The sequence below is a fragment of the Sphaeramia orbicularis genome, chromosome 5 (genome assembly GCF_902148855.1).
Source record: "Sphaeramia orbicularis chromosome 5, fSphaOr1.1, whole genome shotgun sequence".
NCBI lineage: Eukaryota > Metazoa > Chordata > Actinopteri > Kurtiformes > Apogonidae > Sphaeramia > Sphaeramia orbicularis.
Genome location: NC_043961.1, coordinates 31,175,061 through 31,196,564, shown reverse-complemented (window position 1 = coordinate 31,196,564; position 21,504 = coordinate 31,175,061). Strand labels below are relative to the sequence as shown.

The 21,504-nt window shown below is 40.6% G+C and overlaps 2 protein-coding genes across 2 annotated transcripts in view; one reads left to right on the top strand and one right to left on the bottom strand.

Annotated features, from left to right (window-relative positions):
• Positions 1-3,936, top strand: part of prkar2ab (protein kinase, cAMP-dependent, regulatory, type II, alpha, B) — a 22,842-nt gene extending 18,906 nt beyond the window's left edge. Inside the window, exon 18 of the mRNA XM_030133403.1 lies at positions 2,502-3,936. Coding sequence (XP_029989263.1) covers positions 2,502-2,626 — 125 coding nt within the window. The 3' untranslated portion in view covers positions 2,627-3,936. The remainder of the gene's footprint in view (positions 1-2,501) is intronic.
• On the bottom strand, positions 3,415-21,504 carry LOC115418823 (msx2-interacting protein). Its single transcript, XM_030133312.1, is given in 18 exon segments — positions 3,415-4,438; positions 5,523-5,681; positions 5,781-5,975; positions 6,070-6,138; positions 6,465-13,552; positions 13,555-13,823; positions 14,095-14,195; positions 14,290-14,403; positions 14,490-14,603; positions 14,688-14,813; positions 15,167-15,318; positions 15,412-15,612; positions 16,441-16,595; positions 16,757-16,914; positions 16,917-17,076; positions 17,078-17,236; positions 19,745-20,059; positions 21,250-21,504. Coding segments are annotated over 18 exon segments (9,750 nt in total). The 5' UTR covers positions 21,333-21,504; the 3' UTR covers positions 3,415-4,306.

Here is a 21,504-nt window from a genome sequence, read left to right as displayed (position 1 = left end):
TAAAGAATCGTCGACCAGTGTTTGCAGAAATATACTGCTTATACACATTAGTGGAAGCTGCTTGTAATTTGTTGTGTAAACCGTTGGATTTTCAGTGTCATTGTTTGTTAATCCATATTTAACACATCAGGGTCAAAATCCCACGTCAGCGTCATCTCATTCTCAATGATGTAAACTGTCACCATTCAGTCAAACCAACCTCCTGTTCATTATTTATTCAGACAGGCCTATTCAATTCCATAATTTCACTTTTATCTACTGCCATTTTATGTACCTATGTGTTTTATATATGTATATGTGTAATTTTAATTGTGTTTTATTTCTTTTTAACAACTTTGTACGGTGACCTTGAGTGTCCTGAAAGGTGCCTATAAATAAAATGTATTATTATTATTATTACTATTATTATTATTATTATTACTAGCGGCATTGTACCTGTGGTGCCATTGTACAATCGCATGATAAGTGGAACTTGTCTGCCACCACTATCCATTTGTAAACTACCATTTAATCATGCATTGTGCAGGTAATAATTTGAGCCAACATGTGAGGCATGAAGGGAAGAGCATGCATTTGTATGGCCTGTCAAGCATGATTAAATTTATTTTACAGCGGTAGTGAACTGCAGCCTTCACACTAGCATCATCTGCTAGCAGTAGAAATTTCCTGAACGGCAGCATAACCACTTCTGAAAATGGAGTATGGCGACAGGGATGAGGAATTCAAAGTAGAGAGAGGCTAAAATCACCCAGCATACCTGACAACATTTGAATATGGACATAAAATTGTGCCTAGTAGGTAGTCAGGTAATGTTTCTATTCATTTGGTGAATTTGGCAGCGATCGGGCCTGTGAAGGCTGAGGAAAATCCGTACAAATGCCCTCTTGTGCTGCAACATCAATCGGACGGACACAGAACATGCATTTTATAGTAGGATTGTATTAGATTCCCAAAAACATTTAATTTTGACCACAAAACTACTCTGTGACCACTTTTTGGTAACGACCCACCACTGGAGAAGCTGGTTTTAGAGGATTTTTAATAGTGACTTTAAGTGTGACCTGTTGGCACTTTTTCACATCGGAACCTAAATAATGAGGTACACCGTAGGGTTAAAGACCCAAACTAAATATACCACCAAAGAATTATTATCAGTAAATATGATGTGGACTGGTGTACCAAAAAAGGGATTTACTTTCTAAATAAAATGTACCTTAAAATGAAAGTAAATTGAAGTAGTCATTGTGCAGAATGGCTCAGTTTGAAATGTTATTATATGTAATACTGGGTGCAGTAGACTAATACAGTATTTCCCAACCTTTTTGAGCCACGGCACATATTTTACATTTGAAAAATCCCAAGGCACACCAAAGAAAAATGTCACAAAAAGTATATTTAATGAAATATAATGCAAATCTAGTCTAAATTTACTTAGTGGGAGAACTGGACCTGTTTAGTTGAAGACAAAGATGATATTCCTACAGGAATTGAAGAAAGACACACATGAGTCTTCCTCAACAGCTCTGAGTCTCTCTTTTTTTGGGGGGGGGGAGGGGGCACATTGGGGGTGCACGGGTGAGTCTTTTGGAACAAGAAAGCTGAGAGGGGTGTATCAGTTACCCTTCAGATGGACCCCCGGATTGAGGTCCATTGTGTAATAGTATGGGAAGGCAAATCTCCCCCTCTCTAACCTGATACCGGGGGTTCGCGGGTAACTTGTTAATCCGTGCATCACTACTGACGGGGGCTTTATCAACAGAATGCACCGCATCAGGGCCGACTCACTTTCACTTTTATTTTTCAATGGGAAACAAGAGACTGTTATTGTAGAGTGGATCACTGGTACGTGTAGTTGTATGTATCTATATCACGTTTACAGTACCAATCAGGTGAAATTAGATAATTTTCCACGGCACACCTGATGATTTCTCACAGCACACTTATATGCCGTGGTACACTGGTTGGGAAACACTGGATTAATAGTATATTCCTGCAATATTTAATATGTTTTAATGTACAACTACTGTACTTTCAAGAATAAATGTCATGGAGTAGAACATTTGTTCATTTTCATGTTATATGTCATTGTTTCTGGTTTGGTTGTTGGTACAGTGAATTGAACAAACACATTAAATTGAAATGTACAGTCATACTACAGATATATATTCAGTAGCTTAATCTGTTAGTGCACAAAAGCATTCAACTGAAGTCAGGACATACTGGCTGACTGTACCAAAAGATTACACTAAGTAAGAACTAGGAACAATACGTAGTCACCCCTGTGCACATAATGTATCATAGCCACTTTAAGGAACCTATTATTTCTGCACACTGATCATGAGCTGAACAACTTCTGCTCTGTTTAACATCAGTTGGGCAGTGAGTTTTTGCCCGTTTCTCCAATCATTTCTACTTTTCTGCATCACCCCCTTGCTGTAAACTACACACCCAAAGAGGAAATTAAATTGCTTAAATGCAATGAAATTATTTTTCTTTTTCAGTAATTGATGTCCGGGCATTCGAGCGTTTGCTGGGTCCCTGTATGGACATCATGAAGAGGAACATCTCCCAGTATGAAGACCAGCTGGTGGCGCTGTTCGGCTCCAGTGTAGACTTGAAACACTAGGACAGTTATATATGGACTAGTATTTAAGAGAAGCACAAGCGGCCGCACATGTAACACAATCACCTTCAGGTAAATGTTAGAAATAGATGTTTTACTTTTACTAAAATATCCTGTTACCTGTGAAAGTGTGAATTATCGTTATGATTAGAGTCCAAACATCTGGAGAAAACTGTACAGATTGCTAAAAGTTTAGTTCAGTGTTTCCTTTTTTCTGAGGACACTTGTTGAAAAATGACAAACCATTCACAACAGGTTTCAACTATCACAAGCAACTCTGTGCATAAAACATGAACTTTCCTGACTTTCGTATTATAATGCTTATTAAAATATTGAGTAGATAAATCATTTAGATTTGATAAATCTTTCACTATACAGCACAATACTTCAAATAATTTTAGATCAGAGGTAATACTCATTTCTTTTCTCTCCTGAATCTTGTTCAAAATGTCCTTTTTTTATTACAAATGTATTTGGTGACCTTTACAAAATCTCCTGCAACCCATCTACACAAGTCATTTTAAAAGTCTGAACAATGAACAAATACAAATGAATTTCTTTCTAATTGAGGCACTATTCTTCTGTCCATTTGTTGTTGGTTGTGAATACTGTGTACTTAATGCAGATCTTTTTTTTTCCATATACTCCTTGTATTATCTGTTTAGTCAACACTTCACATGTTCATACCACATGAATCTTAAAACAAATACAACCAGAAGAGCTACCTAAACTTGATGGTCTTGCATAAAAGTGCACATTAAAGACAAAAATAAAAGATTCTATCTTCAAAATACAAGTTTCTAGAGTTTGTTTTATTTGAGTTACAAAATATGAAGTGCCATCAGCACACTCCACAGGAGAGTTTGCCAACCTTCTTGAGTTACAAGTATTTACACCCAAAAGTCAAAGATATCCATCTAAATTTCCACACTCTTCTGGTTTTGTCCCAGAGTTTGAGTCTGTCAAGTTCCATAGTCAAAGTTTAAATATTTAAAATATTTACAGTGTCCTGTATCCAAAAACTCCCACATGATGTGGAGGTTTGTTTGATGCAAAGGCAGGTGCCGGATGTGTGACTGCTTCAGTAGTGTGAGAACATGAGCAGAGCTGGTGGAATTAAAGGAACTGTTAAAAGAACGTGGTCCTCTACAGGGTCTCCATAGTTCAGGTAATTCTCCCTCCACAAAATAAAGTCTGGCTGAGGAAGTCTGTACATAAGTATTTAAAATAACATGTTGAAATGTCTTTGCCGCCTTTGCAATCCAACAGCTTATGTGATCCTCTGTTGTGAAGAAAATGAATGTGACAATCATAAAAAAAGAGATGAAAGAAAAAGGCCACCCATATAGTCACTCATTCTTCACCAAACATCCTGATTATTTTTTTCAGTTTGTCCGAACATTAAAAATAAACTCCAATAAATAGAAATACAGCAGAGAAATGGTCAAATAAGACTGATTCTGGTTTGGTCCATCCCTGAGTTCTTGTGAGAAGGACAAAAATACCAGACAGGAGTGACGAAAGAAAAAAAAAAGACTGATGGAGAAAAAGCAAAGTGTTGATAGAATTCATCCTACACATTCCCATTGTATCCAGGAAGAAAAACAAAACTTGTATTCCTCTGGTTTCCTGAGGCTCATCAGTGAGAATGCCCATTTCCGGGCCAGTTCTCAGACGTGACGGTTACACAGAGGTGATGACAATCATGAGGTGTGGTGAGATGCTGGAGATCCTGTTGAGAAGGTCTGGGGCTAACTGGGATAGGTGACTTTCAGAAAACTCACATGGAGGGAAAATCTGTAGCACGTAAGCAGGCTAGAAAAGAGAAAAGCATATGTTGGACAAATTAAATCACCAAATCTAGGTATATATGGTACTTTCATCAACATTCACAAGACAACACTGCATTTTCATCACCTTCCAACACTTGTTCTTTTTGTTTTATGCAGTAGTTGAATATTTTTCAGTTGTTTATTAAAGTACCACTCCACTTAAAGTACAAATTACGTGCATGCCTTGCAGCAAATACACTAGGCTTATTGTGTTGTGGTGGTGGAGGCTACATTACCCACAGCTCTAATAAACAGAGTAGAAGAAGTAGAGTACTGTTGATCCTAGAAAATGCCAAGGGATTTATCAGCTCACTGAAATAGTTTGCTTCCCTACGAGAACTACCCAATGTGTTTCCATTTTCCACTCTTCTGCCGAATAGGGTTCCCTCCCCCTGAATTTTTCCATTTCCATGAATATTTTCTAATGTCAAACTTCAAATTGGGAATAGTACAGATTAATGTAAAAGCATCTACTCAGCATTGGTTTATTTGTGCTTTTAACTTGTTTTAAGGATTTTACCTAAAACCACAAATTGCATCATTACACACATTTTGGACCCATGTGAGATGTGGAAACTAGAACTAAACACGGCTCAGACACTTAAAGTGAATTTTTAAGAGATATGGAAACACTGTACGTCCCAACAATATTAACATAGGGATTGTGCATTTTCAGTAAAAGGTGAAGAGACAATTTTTAAAATCAGGTCAAAGTCTTTTAGGAAAACTGTATCATGTGAATCAATATAGAGTATATCTTTGACATCTTGTGGAAAGGGGAGGGTTTACAACTAACATTGTCAATGAGTAATTCATCTACTCTATTTTGAGTGCAGACCTTCATTCCAGTTACACTTGACACTTAATGTGTATGACATTTGTTATCACACATATCTGATCTCAGACTATTTTCTCCTCATTCTACCTTAGACATTATCTTGCACCACTGCTTCATATTATTTGTGAATGACAACTTCAGAAGTTATAGGTCAACACAGGTTCAGTCTTTTAACAATTATTCTACATTACAGAAAAATAATTTACAAAGCATAAAATAAGCATCTCACCTGATTGGAACCTGGGTTGGGGATATTAATGATACCAGCAGCCAACTTTGCCTGCAAGTAGTTGATGAAAGCAGCCTTCAGAGCCTGGGTCTGGTTAAGGACATCATCTTGATCTCTCCCACATGGCAGAGCAAGGAGAAGACAGAACTCACTGTCACCCTGTAACGAAAAAATTTAAAGGATTTTGTAATGAAACACGTATACTGTACATTGAGAAAAAAAAAAACCTTAATTGAGAGTAAGCCCACAGATACCTACCGTCATTCTTCTGGCAACACTCTCCAGTTGTGAAGCCTCTAATCTCATTCTCTGGACAATTCTAAGCAACGCGCCTCCTTCTTGTAACGGCAGTGATCGATGAGCCAAAGCTTTGTTGCCACAGACGAAATGCAACTGGACTGCAGCTGTGTCGTTCTTCAGCGCCAGCAGGCCTTGCCACACAATGGGGTGTTTCTGTTTAAATGGGGGGAAAAAGCAAGTTTGTCATACCAACCCAGCTCTTATTCAAAGCAATTGAATCTGAACACAATTTCAGTCTTGTCTTTACCGTGAGCAACTGCACCATATTGACAGGCTGTGCCATCTTGCCATCTACTTTTCCTTGGAGGTCAGGCCCCTGAGGATTGAACCAAAACATTAATCAAAATCAACAGCTTTTGTACTTTACGGAAATATGCTTAGAGTCAGCTGCACTTTTATAAATTACTGGTGCCTAATTTAACAATCCTGTAATAAGCACTCCCTTAATTTTGTTTCTTATTTTAGCTAAAAATGCTTTGCTAATATGATGATTCATAAACATAAATGGGGTAAGTCATAAACTTTACTACAAAATCCTTATGAAAGTCAGATATGATGCAAGGCTATACTGTACCAGAAAGCATTAATTATCAAAGTGCACGTATTAAAAGAGGCTACTGAGTACAGATGTAGTTAACTTACTGTGGTTGGTGTGACATTCAATGGTGGCTGGTTAAGTCCAACAGGAGTCGTCTCTGGAATTTGAGAATGGATGCCCCTTGGGTTCGAGTACATTCCTGAGTACTCTGGGAAGGAGCCACTTGGCCCTGGTGCCATTAGCTGAACTCTCTGTGGAGATCCCATTGCTGGTCCAGACTGCCGAATCCCGATCATGCTGTCCTTGGATAGAGGGGAGTGGGGTCTCTTTGCCTCCAGTTGCTTCGTTATATCCTTCTCAGACACACCTTTAGGTAAAAGGTGTGCCTGTCTTGGTGACAAGGATGACGGAATACTAGAAGGTGTTGAAGATGGAGGAAGAGTCTCTTGAATGAGTCCAGTATGGGGGTCTGCAGCTGCTCTTTCTCCCTGTTGGTGCAGCAGTACACGCATGTCTCTTTGCGCCATGTAAGTTTCTAACTGGACACTGCTGCGTAATGGCCCACGAGGATCTGGTGGCATAGATTCTGGTTTTAGCTGTGTTGTAGATTGTCGTCCTGCAGCTTGGTGGAAGCGTCTAGCTTCTTCCTGTTCCCCCTCATGGCCTCTCATAGAGCCAGGATTTACTTTGAGAACCTTGTCTCTACCAACAGCCTGAGGTGAAGTGGGCCGTGGCTGCATCGCACCAGACCAGGGAGAGGCAAGAGGCTCACTATGCATCCCATAACTCATTACAGAAAGAGGTGGAGTATTGACTCGAACATCTCCTTGGACAAGATGTCCAACTGGAATCGACTGGGTAACACGGTGGGGAGACATGCGTCCTAAGCCACCAGGCACACTGTGAGGTGGCATAATAACAGACTGTTCGGGATGATGGACACCAGTGATGAACTGTTGCATAGCAGGAATACCAGGGGACAGCATCACTGTTATGCCTTTAGGTGATGAAGAGCCTATAGGTGAAGACACTTTGGTAAAGGGAGAGTGTGGATGACCTGATTTGCGTGGGGACCGTGGCTCCTGCTTCACCACAGTGAGATGTGAAGGAGCTCTGTCAGCTGCTGTAACAAATCCAACATGGTTGCCAGGAGGTGACGGCAAATGGGGGCTTATGGCAGGACTTATCGCAGACGTCCAAGATGGTTTGGTGCCATCTGCACTATGGGGATCAGCACTTTCAATTTTCTTTTGATGTTTTATTGGCAAATAGTCTTGGTGGTAACTTGATCCTTGCTGGTTACCAACTCCCGGTGTGAGTCGCTTCACTACTCCTTGAACTCCAGATTGGTAAGGAGCTTCTATCTTTTCCAAACTGCTTTCTTGTTTAATAGACAAAGCCAGTTGTGTCTTACCAGGATGCCCATGATCTGTCTGTGGAGGCCCCTTCTGAATTCCTGACTGAGAATGCCCATACATTTCTTGTTTTGTTTGAGGCATTGATACCAGCTGCTGATATTCCATATCACCAGCTGTTGCTTGTGGGATCTGACTTATTTTTGCACTAATCCGCTGTGGTCCCTCCGTTTTCTGGCCTGAGTGGCTCAATACTACTACCCCTTCAGATGTAACAACCCTCAGACCTGAACATGATCCTGTACCAAGAGCAGGGCTCTCAACAATAAAACGTGCAGCACTTCCCACCTCATCACCAACAGATGGCCCATGGTATGATCCAGTGTCATCCTTGCTTTGCCTATAGGCCGGTTTGGGTAAAGGCATGTCCACACAGGGATTGCCAATATTCATGTTTACTTTGTCCTCAGGCTCAGGTGGGTTGCAAACACGACTGATAACAGAGGTTGCAGTGGCAATGACAGAGATCACAGACTTGGTTTCTGGAGATGGCAGAGAGGTTGGTGTTCGAACAATAGGTGGGGCTGAATGAGCTGGCATTCTACTCTCAGGTAATGGGGACTTATTTGGCACAACAGCTGGTGGAGTATTACTCTCAGCGGGGCTCTGGTCTCGAAGGGTGGGAAGATTAGTAGGAGCAGAACTACTGCCTGGCAATGAAATATTTTTGGGTTTCATCAGAATCTGTCTTAAGTCACTTGTACTATGATCAGCATCCACATTTTCAGACTCCAAGGGTAATGGCTGGTTCTCTTTAGATGGAACTGGCATGACAGGTGACAAAGAGACTCCTGAATCTTTTGGCTGGAGCCAGTCTGGTGGAGACACTGGAATTCTGCTAGTTTGAATGGGTCTAACATTTGGCCGGTTAGCTAGTGGAGACAGGGAAGGTGAAACAGACTCATGTGGTACCTGTTGAAGTTTTGGACACAATGGACTCTTTGACTGGGGATAAACAGCTTTAAGATGTTGAATTTGTTCTTCAGAGGGGTTTTCCAACTCTGCTTTAACATCTGCAGACTTCACAACTGTGGGCTCTGGTTCTGACTTCCAGGTTGTGGGGGTAATAACTGCAGCAGTTGCTGCTGATGGTGCTGTTTCTGGAATTTCCTTTACACCAGAAGCTGTGCTTTCTGCTGCAGAGGATAATTCCTCAGTTGTTAAATTTTCTTCCTTTACATCTTTTCTCATTTGCTTTTGGCCTTTGACACGTTTATATTTTAGCTTGTTGCCCTTTTTGGGTGTGGTTTGGTAGAAAGGCTCATCCTGTATGTTGGAAGCATTTGTGTCTGGCTCATCATCCTTAGGAGGCTGAACATAGCCTGATATCTCAGGCTCCGCAGGTGCATCTGCACTAAGAGGTGGTGCTTGAGATAATGATATCTCCTCAGCAGTAATTGAGCAAATAGCAGCCATGAGTTCAGTTTCACTTGCTGGATTGGAAGGTTTCTCTTCCTCTGGGTCACTTTTTACCTCTGTGTTTGGGACAGGTGATGTTGGTGGTTCTGCTGGAAAGGCTGGGTCTGTGAGTTTGGCAATATTCTCCACGGCCTGTTCTAATTCACGCTCTTGTGAAATTAAGCTTTTGGATGCATCCACAAGTTCCTTTCTTTCTGAAGCTGCGTTTTCCAATTCTTCACTGTTTGAGCCTATTTTATTAGTATTGGTGCACTTTGAAACCTGATCACTGTGGTCACCAGGTCTGACCTTTTTAGAAGAATCTTCTTGATTGCCAAGTTCATCTTCCCCTAACTGAAGATGATCTTTCACCTCTGTGACATTGAGTCTGATTTTGAGATTCTTGAGTACAGGAGACTTGGGTACCCTTGTTACCTTAGTTTTCCCTCTAATAACCCTATCTTTTTCTAAAGTGGGTTTTTCGTCCAAAGCTGTGGAATCTGTTTCTTTTTCATTTGATTTATTGTCACCAGCTGGATCACTTAAGTCTTTTTCTTTGCCCATTTCTTTTTCTTGTTTGTCTTTCTCCTCTTTTTTGTGCTCAACTTTAATTGTTGGATCTTCTTTACAGGAACTTGTTGAATCGTGCAACATCAAAGTGTCTTCATCTGTGAAATCCATTTCCTGATCATCATCCTCAACTACTTCAGTTTTATCTCCCTTTTTTGTTAATCCAGTCCCTGAGGCTATGGATATTTGATGTAAGGAACCTTTTGTGGCCTGAGGGGAATGCTTTCCTTTTGACACTCTTGGAATCCGTTCACCACTTTCTGATTCATTTGAGTCTGTATCTTTTGTGTCCACTTTTGATTTTTCTGCTTTGACTGCTGAACTCTCCTCACCCTGTTTAAAATTCTTAGGACGACGGCCCCGTTTAGGTGTAGGGGTCGGGGCAGGAGACTCCTGTTCTATGTTTTGCTGTGTTGCATCTTTGTCTGTCCCACGCTTTCGAGCAGAGCGGGGTGACTCTGGTATTTCCTTTGCAGAACGGACTGGCGCATCATCAGCAACTGGGGTGGCATAAACAGATTTTACATTTCTTCGTCTTGCTCTGCCAACTGATATGCTCTGATCTGACACATCAGGTTCTGAGCTATGAATAGGCGATTTGCCTGTGGACCTTGATTCAGCTCTTGGGGATGAACCACGTTTCAGCTTCTCCCTGTCAATACGCTCACTCTTGCGTGTTGCTGGTTTCTCAGAGCTAGAAACAGGAGGAATTGGAGCAACTTGAGCAGGTGATTGTTTGCCCTTTTTATTTTTAATTTCTTTTGCTTTATGCGTTTTCTGTGGTGACACTGGTTCTTCATTTACATCAGAGAGCACCTGCACTTTGCTATCCTGGGGTTTCTTTTCTTCCTCAGCTTCCTCCACTACTGCTTTATTGGAACACTGTATTTCTTTCTTGCATATTTCAGCATCCTCTACAACACTAGGGGTGATGGGACTGGTGGCTTCAGGCATTGGTTGTGTTGCATCTGTTTCTGGCTCTGGTTCTGAACTGCTAACAAACTCATCATGAGAATCACGCTGACATGGCTGTTCTGTTGCTGAAGCTCTCACATCATCAGAATCAATATCTGATTTCCCTTCAGATAGAGAAGGTTTACAACTATACTCTGTATCTTGTGCTGCCAAAGGCATTGGTTCAGAGTCAGCTGTTATCTCAGTTGCTATGTGCTGTGTGAGCTCAACATGCTCAGTTACTTTTACCTCCTGTTTTATATCTTCCTTTATGATGGATGCAGGAGGACAAGGAGGACAGGGTTCAGGGGTTGAGTTCACTGCAACACACTTCTCTTCCACTGGCACTGGAGAAAGGTCTTTGACCAAAGGCTGTGTTTCGGAGATAAGAGTGAGCCGAGGCTCAGTGATCTGCTCTTCTACAGGGCTGACTGGTTTCATCTCTGGCTCCGTAATGAATTCTGCTGTTTCAGGTGACTGCAAGCCTTGTTCTTCATTAGCTACTTTTTCCACTTTATTCTCATCAGTGTGGACTGGTTCAGTTTTTGCCTCTGTCAGCTGCTGGGTTTTATTCTTCTGCTGTTGCAGTCTTGTGAGCTCCAAAAATCGACTATGGAAAAGTACAACAGGCCCTGAGTCAAGCTCTCCATCTAAAGTTTCTTGTTGACCAGGAAGTTCGTTTTGAGTTTGCTCAGGTTCTTCATGTTTACGTTCAAGGTGCTGAAGTCGTTTCGAGTCTAACTCAAAAACTGGGCTGTGAAAGAAACGAGAGGCAAAAAGCTCCCTCCGTTCTGGTTCCTCTGGCTTAGGCTCCTCCTTCCTGTCATCAAGTTTGTCTTCAGAACCACTTCGAATCTTTTTCTTTTTGAGGTACCAGGAGGGTGTAGGTCTTGGTGTTGATTCCACTTTTACAGTATCTTTTCTGTTCCTGAGACTAGCAAAGTGAGTATCATAATCTAAAAATGACCAGTTGTCCTCCCTGGAGAGAGATTTTGCACGCTCAAGAAGAGCCTTTGTATCAGGAGTGATATGATCTAATGCATTGGAATAAAATTTGTTCCTTTCAAGATGAGCAAGTTTAGGGTCTGAAAATCTATCACTTCTTGGCCTTGCAGAAAAAGGAACAGATGTGGAGGGTACAGGAGAGTGGGGTTTGACCTCTCTGTCTTCCTCCGAGTCTGATCGTACTTCCCCAGGCTCCAAGTCATGCCAAATGCCATATTCCAGACGTTTCCTATTATGAATATTTTTGCTCAGACTTCTTGAGAAGTTCTGGTCAGGTAAGAAGTCTTGTTTAACCCTGTTCTCCCATCTTTTTTGTTGTTCTTCTTCAACACTAAGTACAGGAGTGTTTGGCTTGTTTACTTGTGCATTATGTGTCCTTTTCACTAAAAGCTCCAGATCTTGGTGAATTTTGTCATCATTTCGACCCAGCTCCTTCCGAGAAGAACCAACAAAGTCATCATCAGCCTGGTGAGAAAGGTGCTGATGTCCTGGAGATGATGCACTATTCCAGTCAGGATCTTCACTCTTTTGTCTGAACCTGTAGAAACGTTCCCTCTTCATCCCTGTGTCAGTATCAAATTGGTCTAATTTTTTAAATTTGTGAGATGGGAAATTATCTGTGACATCCTCAGGTGGTTTACCTACTTCATGCACAAGACTGCGATGTTCCAAGTCTTCAGATTCACTTAATTGGGGGCTTCCTGGTTTTTCAGTTTTGTCAGATTCGCGCTGCTGTTGTTGCTGATGCAGCCTTCTATTTTGCTCCATTTGCTTGCGATAACTCTGAGAAAGGTCAATATCAACATGGTCTTCCTTGTTTTTAGCACTTTTGTCAATATCAGCTGCTTGACCACCAAACTTGAAAACTCCGTGTTCTTCTCGTGAACTCCCTTGATCTGCATTTCCCTCAAGTGAAAATCTCCTAGCTGAAGTGTGTCCTGAATGTCGTTTGGGCTCAAGTGGGTCAGAAGACCCCTCAGTTTTCTCCCTCTGTCCTCTAAACTCTTCCTGACCATCCTTTTGAGCAGCACTTTTATCAGACTTAAGCCTTGAATCTCTCCGTTGTGAATCTTTGTGCTTGTCAGTATCTGTCTCTCTGACATATGGACCACTCGCACCAAAGTCAGAGGACTGACTACCTTCCTCCTCCTCAAGTCTATTCCTCTTCTGACGAATAGCTCTTCCTCCAGATTCAGCAAAGCGCCTTTTTCTTGCAGCTCTGCGATCTGACTCCACAGAAGAATCTTTCCCATCATTTGCTATATCGGACTTTGGATGTTTCTTAAGTCGATTTTTTCCATCCAAGTCTAAGTTGTCGCCTTTAGTCATGTCAGGCCTTTCACTTTTCACAGTATCATGATGAGGAGTTGCTAACTGATTTCCACTTAGAGAGTCCCCTTCTCCTTTATACTTCTGCCTCTCATGAGTATCTTGATCTGACCCCTTTCCTCTTCCAGCCCCATCAAAACTTGTCTCAAGTTCTGGTTCAGGTATTTGGTTTGATGGGGACTGCCCCTTGATTTTCCTTGATTTAACTTTTTCAGTTTTGTCTTTGTCTCCTTTTTCTTTTCGCTTTGCACGTTTTGTTTTCTCACTGCCTGATGCACGGTCTGGTTGGGTGCTCTTCTCTGTCTTGTCACTTTTTGAAGCATGTTCTAGCAAGGTCTTTTCAGATTTGTCAAAGTGTGGAGGAGACAGTGAGCTCACACTACCACTGCGTTCAGAGGACTGGCTATAAACCCGCCGTTCTGAGTCTCTGGGAGCACGCTCAGATGGTGAGGGGGATACTGTAGGAGTTATAGGTCGCCGTGGATGAGATGGACTCCATCTGCTACGGTCAGCCTCAAACGTTCACGCTCTCTTTCTCGCTCCCTTTGAATATAGGTGTATTTTCGAATGTCTTGCTCAAAGGGGTCTCGGTAGTCCCTGTAGTCTCTTGGGTCTTCATGGTAACGTGGGTCAAAGTGATCCCCCTGGTAATGCTCCAGTTCAGGGAAGCGGTCTCTGCTGCGAGCAGCATAGTCTCTACGAGCATCTTCAGGATAGAGGGCAGGGGTACGTATATTCTCATAGTAAGCCCTCTCTGATGGAAATTCATGGTAAGGAGGTCTGCGATCCTCTCTACAGAGCGAATAGACAAAAAAATATATATATATATATATATATGTATATATATATATATATATATATATATATATATAGAACAATAAATTCTGCTGACCTGTCTTTAATACTGTAAACATTCAAGTTCTTATATTTCTGAAGGACTTTGCTCAATTTTTCTGATTTAATAACCATTTCATTGAGTACGGCACTGTCATACCACAATTTAAGATGTCAAATTTGTGAGAAGACATGGAGATGAACATGGATGAAAGTATGGACAATTTACCTTCGTTCAGGAGGAATTTCATAGAAGTCTCTAATGTCTTGACCTGATGCCTGCATAGATCTGTAGAAAGCCATTTGGCTCTCTTGACTTGCAAAATCCACCTGTCATTTACAAACATAAGTAACATAAGTGATATAACTAAGTGTACTCATAAAATAAAACCCAAAACACTACACCTAAAAGTTTCAAATTTACCTTTATTTTGTTGCCACCAATTTTCCAACCTTTGGTCTCCCGTACAGCTGCCTGAGCGAAGTCTGTGTTATTGTACAAGATGAGTGCCATCCCTTTCAGTCTATCAAACACCACCTGAAATACATACACATTTTATAAAATGACATCTGAAAAATGACACCACAAACAAAAGCATTTAACAGTAACAGAAAATTCCTCACCTTGACTACATGTCCATAGCGGCAGAAATGACGTGTGAGGTATTGCTCTGTAATGTTGGTTGCCAAACCATCAAGCCAGACACATGTGGTGGGCATACTTTTTCCAAAACCAAGCTGTAAATAGACAAGGAACCATAAATAACATAGTGACTTGACTGAAAGCATGAATAATACTATTGTTTACTGTAAAGACATTACCTTTAGTCTATTGCTCCCGAGGTACTCTCCATCCATCTTCTTAATGGCCTTGCAAACACTTGCAATATCTGAATATTGCACAAAGGCATACTGTGGGACTCCATTTACTTTCTTGATGTCAATGTCCTGAAGAGAAAATATGAAATAATGACACCTTCAGCACATTTAAACTATGCTATTTTACTTGTAGATTATATTAGAGCTGAAATGAATAACTTACTTCAAAATATTCTAATACTGCTACAATGACAATCAGTCTTTTAAACTAAATATTCTAGTACAAATGGCAAAAATGGCAGCTGCTCAAATATGAGGATTTGAGATCTTTGTGTTTTGAGGTGGTGGTTGAACAAAAGGTAAACTGAAATCACCACATTTAATCAGGTAAATAATCAATTAATTATCACAATAGTCACTAGGTTACTTGAAAATGAAAACACCCATTTGTTACAGTTCTATACAATCTAATGGTAACATACCACAATTTCTCCAAAGCGCTGAAAAATATCAAGAAGCTGTTGATAACTGGTTGTCTTCTCAAGGTTGCCAATAAACAGTGTCCTTGTGGCTTTGGGATGGAACTCATCAATCCGCCCATCCAAGGGTCTGAACTCATTTTCACTCTCCGTTTCTGAAGGAAGGGAGGGGTTTAAACTATAAATATCACTGACATCTCAATAAATCACTTAACAATGAATATTATATTGGGTTGGTTATCACATACCAGGACCATTCCAGGCAGTAACTTCAATAAGCATGCCAAAGAAGAGCTTTCCTTTGGAGACGTTAAGGGCTTTCTCTTGATCTTCTTGTTGTCTAAAGAATACCAAACCATAACGGTCCTCTGATGCTCCATGGATCTGTACTGAGGTGACTTTCCCATGTTTCTTGAATTCATGGAAGAGTCCATCTTTTAAGCTTGTGTCTACAAAGAGTAAAACAAATCTTTATTTAATTTCTTAGCTTCGCTTCAAGTAAATGTTTTGCTGGGAAGTAATGCTTCCAGTCTATTGTCTTTTTTCCCCTTTTACAGTTTTATTTCAAAGTCACCACTTCCACTTTTGTAGATTCCTAATGAGAAAACTGCGAGGTCCAGAAAGAGTTAATTAAGCATCAGGGTAAGGCTTATATCAGCAATTATTTTTCATCAGTTTTTATTCAGAGCCACCAGGAAGCTCTAAGACTAAAAACTCAACACAGGCTTTGCATGATACTCTGCTACTGGTCAGCATCTGTGCACTCTGCCTATTATGCTGCCTCTTGGCCAGGTCATTATTGTAAATAAGACAACTATTCACCAGTTGCTTCCATTCTAAAATGCATTTACACAAATGACTTACTCTGAATGTAGAGTGAAACAATATCAAATTGACTTACAGGAAGCTTAGTTGTAAATAGGCTATAAAACAGTATTGGTAATAGTACTGTGAAAATACAAGAAAAAGAATAACCTGTATACCAGTGGGATTACATCCAATGTTAATCTCCAAAAACATGTGATTTGTAAAAGAATGTAGGCTTTTAATGAGGCTAAGAGGACAAAATCAAGATTGAAGAAAAAATAAATAAAAAAAGGAACCGAAACATGATTTTTACAATCATATTTGAAAATGCATTTCAAACACGAATCTTTTAACTGCAACTATGCAATTTAAAAGCTTATGGAGGACAGACATATATCCTATAAATGAGTGTGAACTAAACTGCAAATTCTAAGGCTGACATAAAACCTGTTAGACAAGTAGAAACTCACCTGTTGATCGCACAGGTAGATTTTGCACTTTAATTCCAAAGCTCCTACGTGGTTCATCAGAATCAAGCACCAGAGAAGACTGAGGAGGAGCATGTGTTGCCGATGACTGAACAGAACGCGCCCGAGACCCATCACTTGAGCTGCTATTTGAATCACTGCCATCAGAAAACAAAGCACACAGAATAATGATCAGAAATATGTCGTTAGCAATACATCATTTGATTTTACACCTTTAAGTAATGTAGTTTTCCTGCTAATAAGCTATACACAACAACAAACCTAATAATGATTACGTTAAATCATGATCAAGTCGAACCTGCCACTTCCTGTGCTGCTCGTGCTGCTGACAGAATCTGAGCTTGAAGATCTGCTACGGGATTGAGATCGTGGGCCTCTCCCAGGGGACAAAGGAGCTCTTTTAGGGGAATGAGAAGTTTTAGGGGTTTGTCCCGTGGTCCGTTGTGGGAAGGGGTGTCCTTGAATTGTGAGGAATGAGATGATCGACTTCGGCGATGATGGTAAGTTCTATCAACTCGTCTTCCTCTGTCATCTCTGTAGAGGTCACGTCGTGTGGCATTAGTAAGCGTAAAGGGATCTCGAATTCTAGAGTCAAAATGTGGGTCAGAGGCCTCAAAGCTTCCCCCCAATAGCACTGCTCCCTGGTCCGGCAGTGGCAAACATAGAACGTTCACGGTAATAATCAGCATTGTAGTGGCGCTGCCTGTCGAAAGTGCCACTGCGGTCGTGGTGTCCATATGGGCTGTGATCATATGCACGTTCACGGCTTTCTGAGCTACTGTGAAATAAGAACAGGGTAGAAAGAGGGGAAAGAGTTATGATGAGATTAAACAGAGAATACAAATTTTAAAAAAAAAGAAAAAAAAAAAAAAGGTCAGCATCAAAATGCAGAACAGTAAAAATCCAAATGGCTACGATAATAACGTCCTCAGCTAAGAACAGGCCAAATGAAAAGTGCACTAACATGAAGTAGTATAACATTAAATAAAGACCAGGGACTATATATGAAAAATGAAAATTCATTTTATGTAGGTGTACAGGAGTTCAGTGTTTGTACCAATATGGATGATTTCTGTGGTACTGCTCCTGTACAGTAACTGTCAATAGGCTAAAAAGAACTAGCCTACGTCCTAGGACCAGCTGGCCTTGATATTATTACACAAACAATGTTTTGTTCTTTCATCTTTCTTTACATTTTAGAATCTAAACAGTTCCATTATATTATGCAATGCTTTTGTAAACATTCTTTTTCAGAAAGCCATTTTTGGCTCCACAGTATGTCCAGGTTATTTTGTTTTGAACTCTACTGCAGTCAGACAAATTGAAAAGGAGGAGAAATATAGGAAGTTAACATTTTAAATACAAAACTTGATAAATATGGTATCAATCTAAAATGCCACATAAAATTCAGTGTATTTAATGTGAAATCAATACATGGCAATATTTCTTGAGTAAAGAACCAGTAAAAAACAAAAAAACAACTATGATGTATAGGTATTTAATTACATGTACACTTTTCTGAGCTGCATCTATCAATGCATTATTTCCTACAAGCAGTGCAAAACCTAAAATTATACAAAGCACTAAGGAAGGTTAGAAAAGGAAATATGCAGAGGGCAAAGCAATACCAACCTTTTGGAAAGAAGTTACCGAAACTAATCCAAATAAAATCTAGGTGGTCAGAATGTGAGAGCCCGAACGAAAAACCAAGGGGGAAAAATCAATTGATCTAATTAGTCAAAAACGGTTCTCTGGATTCATACTGCACGTTATCTTCAAATACTGTGGAGAATCAGGCCAGCAGATAGTTGGTGTATAATCCACAATTAGGCTACTTTATTCTTGATGGAAAAAGGGAAAAAGAAAACCACTGAAATGGAGCCCTTTATGGATTTCAGGATATATGGAAAAATATAGAAACACAAGACTTTAATAAATAAACATGAATTGAAAAAAAGATTAACTTGAGGAGCAGATTCCAAGTTGACTACATAAGACAGTTGATGCTCAAATGTAAAGTACATCCATCTGGATCAGTCTTGTCCTGTTCCAAAACTTAATGTTAGCGGAAAAAAACAAAGATAAAAATGTATTCCACTGGTTGATGTAAAGTACTTTTAGGGTCTATGCACTTTTGTACGTTGACAAACACTCTGATCACAGCATATAAAATCCCAGCTAATGGGCATGACATAAATCCACAAATCCATTTGGTGTGTGGACTGGCAGGCTTCATCTTCTTGCAGCTTCAAGTGACTTAAAAAAATGTGTCTTCAGCTCTCTGTAGCAAATGTGGAGTTCTCTTCTTCTCACTGCAGATGCAGATGTGTTACAGCTACATCCACATTTGAGTAATCCACACGAAGGACAGCTACACCTATCCATACTACGGTCCACATCAGTACATCCAACACGGGGTATCCTATTGCATACATCCAGGAGGATACATCCCAACTATGCACTCTTCATATGTCTTCATGGCCCTCAATCCAAAACAAGAATAGTTCCACAAGTGTTACCAGCTGGATGCTTGGATCCTCAGTTCTCTTCCAGTCTTCTTGGTATAGCTTCCATACTTTGAACAAAATGTTATTATACACTCTTGATCTTGCCCTACAATGACTGAGAGCCTTGGAGATTTCAGTGTGTATCAGTTTTCTTGTAGAGTCATAATTTTTCCATCCATTTGCTTAAAATTTAAATCCAGAACAGGTTGTATCCAGAGATGAAAAAATGGTAAAAGTACTCCCACCATCAGATGTTGCCAAGAGGAAAAAAATTAAAAATGACAACCGAAGATGGGAGGTCCTTGAAAAAATGATACTTCAATTGTAATAGGGTCTTCAAGGAAAAATGCATCCTTCAACACCAAGGATTTACTTCCTGATTCAAGTAATTCCACAAAAAAATAAAATGAAGGTTAGATCCCATGTTTACGAGAAAATGCTTAAAAATCCGAAAGCTCCCCAGGGTAGTTTCCCACAAAATGTAATAAATCCAAAACTCACCAGGATATTCCTCACAGATGTAATATCCAAACCAGATGTCAAACCTTGAATTATAGTTACCTCACCAAATGATAATATGTAGTTAATTACTTAGATCCCATGGGCAAGGCGAGTCAATTATGATGAAAAGTGGAACGATCCCTAGATTACCTTTGTGAAACCCCGCAAGGGGGGGGGGGGGTCTATCCCTGACGAACAACCCAGCTATGTGATTAGGCTTTACACCTATCTGTTACCTACATTCCCCTGACTTGAAAGGGGAGACCGTGTCCACTTACCCATCTATTCTCCGTTCATAACGCCCCTCTCTGGTGTGAAGGGACACAGGTGGGCCAAACACTGGACCAACTGTTCCCCTAGAGAATCCTGTAACATCTCGACTGCTCGAGGGGGAGCTGTCTTCAAGGCCCCGAACAGCGCTCGGGACTGACCCAGGTTCATTGTAGTCAGTCCGAAGGTCCCTGTCTCCCATCTTGTTGACTGCATTATGAGCCTTCTGAGCACTTTTGATATCCACAAAATCCACAAAGGCTGCGACACCACCCTCTGATCCCCGCTTTCGCAGGACTTTAACACTCTCCACGCGCCCATACCTATGAGGAAAAGGTCATGAAAATAATAAAGCAAGTTACACATATGACAACTTGAAACAGGTTTGGTAAAGCTGTTTAAATATTTATACGAGAACAAGAAAGGCAAAAAAGGCAATGAACATCTTAGTTGAGTCTATGACATTCTAACTAAATGTTCATGAAATTCAGTTATTATAGAGGACAGTTTTGCTCTGTTATGGCCATGAGGCAAAGATACTGAAATAATGCCGTTTTTCCAAACGTCCTTCTGCAGCCTAGCACATGCCAAAGTGTTAGCGCTCGATAAGTAGGCTATAAAACACGGTACACCACTATTTATAAAAGAACGAAAATTTTCATGGCCATTTAACTGCGACAAGATGCAATGTTTGTTGTTGAGACCCGTGTGACCTTTGAGTTACGTAGGAAATGATAACCACATATAACGTTACACAGCTATAAATGACTTCTGTGAACACGAGACAGCAGCGTTTACGATGTTGGCTGTCTTTAACTTCAAGTGCTTACTTATAGCTGGTTTGCACATATGTAACTTGGACAATCAGCAAAATAACACCATGTATCTTCGTGCGTTTTGCTGTATATTTAGATTAATGATGGCTACCGACGTCTGGCAGCTCAGCAACTTGCTAACAGTTAATTATCAGTACACTGATCGCTTCAAGATTTTAGTTACAGAGTTTCTCACGCATGCATCTTTAAACACCACTGATGGTCAAAATGAGATGGTCAGCATATGTCAGACGTTTCCAGAGGATGAAACAATATAAACCATCTCATGTTATGTGACCAACTGTCCTGCTAACATTAGCTGCCTTTTGGCTTCTACAGATCATGACAACGTCTTGACTTCCCACAAAATGGTTGGTTGGTTGGGTGGAAGCTCGGTGGCTAACGAACATAGCTAGCTACTTGCTTCTTGGTATTAGCAAAAGTTAGCTAAACATTATAAATCATGGGCATTTACAGAAAAACAATACTTTTCCATAAGATACTCTTTTTACAAATATCACTGTGATGCACTCTAACTCACGCAGTGGATTACAAAGCCATGTGCGAAGTAAAAGTTAAAAATGCTAATGTTAGCTTTGTTAGCATTAGTCGCAGGCTTCCACGGCTACCAGCTAATGTTAGTACTGCACCTAGCCCGCGCTACTTCGCCAGCGGAGGACCCCTCTTGCGTAACATACCGTTTAAAATGCTCCACAATTTTCTCCTCTCGGACATGTTCGGGTAAATTTCCCACCCAAAGGTGTCTGGTTTCCCGAACCATCTTGCGATATTCTTTCCCCCTTCATACACATATGATCCGGTACGTTCCTAATCCCTGCCGGTCGGAGGTCCGCCTGAACAAAATGAACGACGCTGGACTCCGTGAACGCTGTGGGCCCGGCTGTCTTCTGGCCGCTTAGCTTTAGCTGCTGCGTCCTCGAGCCACGCACACG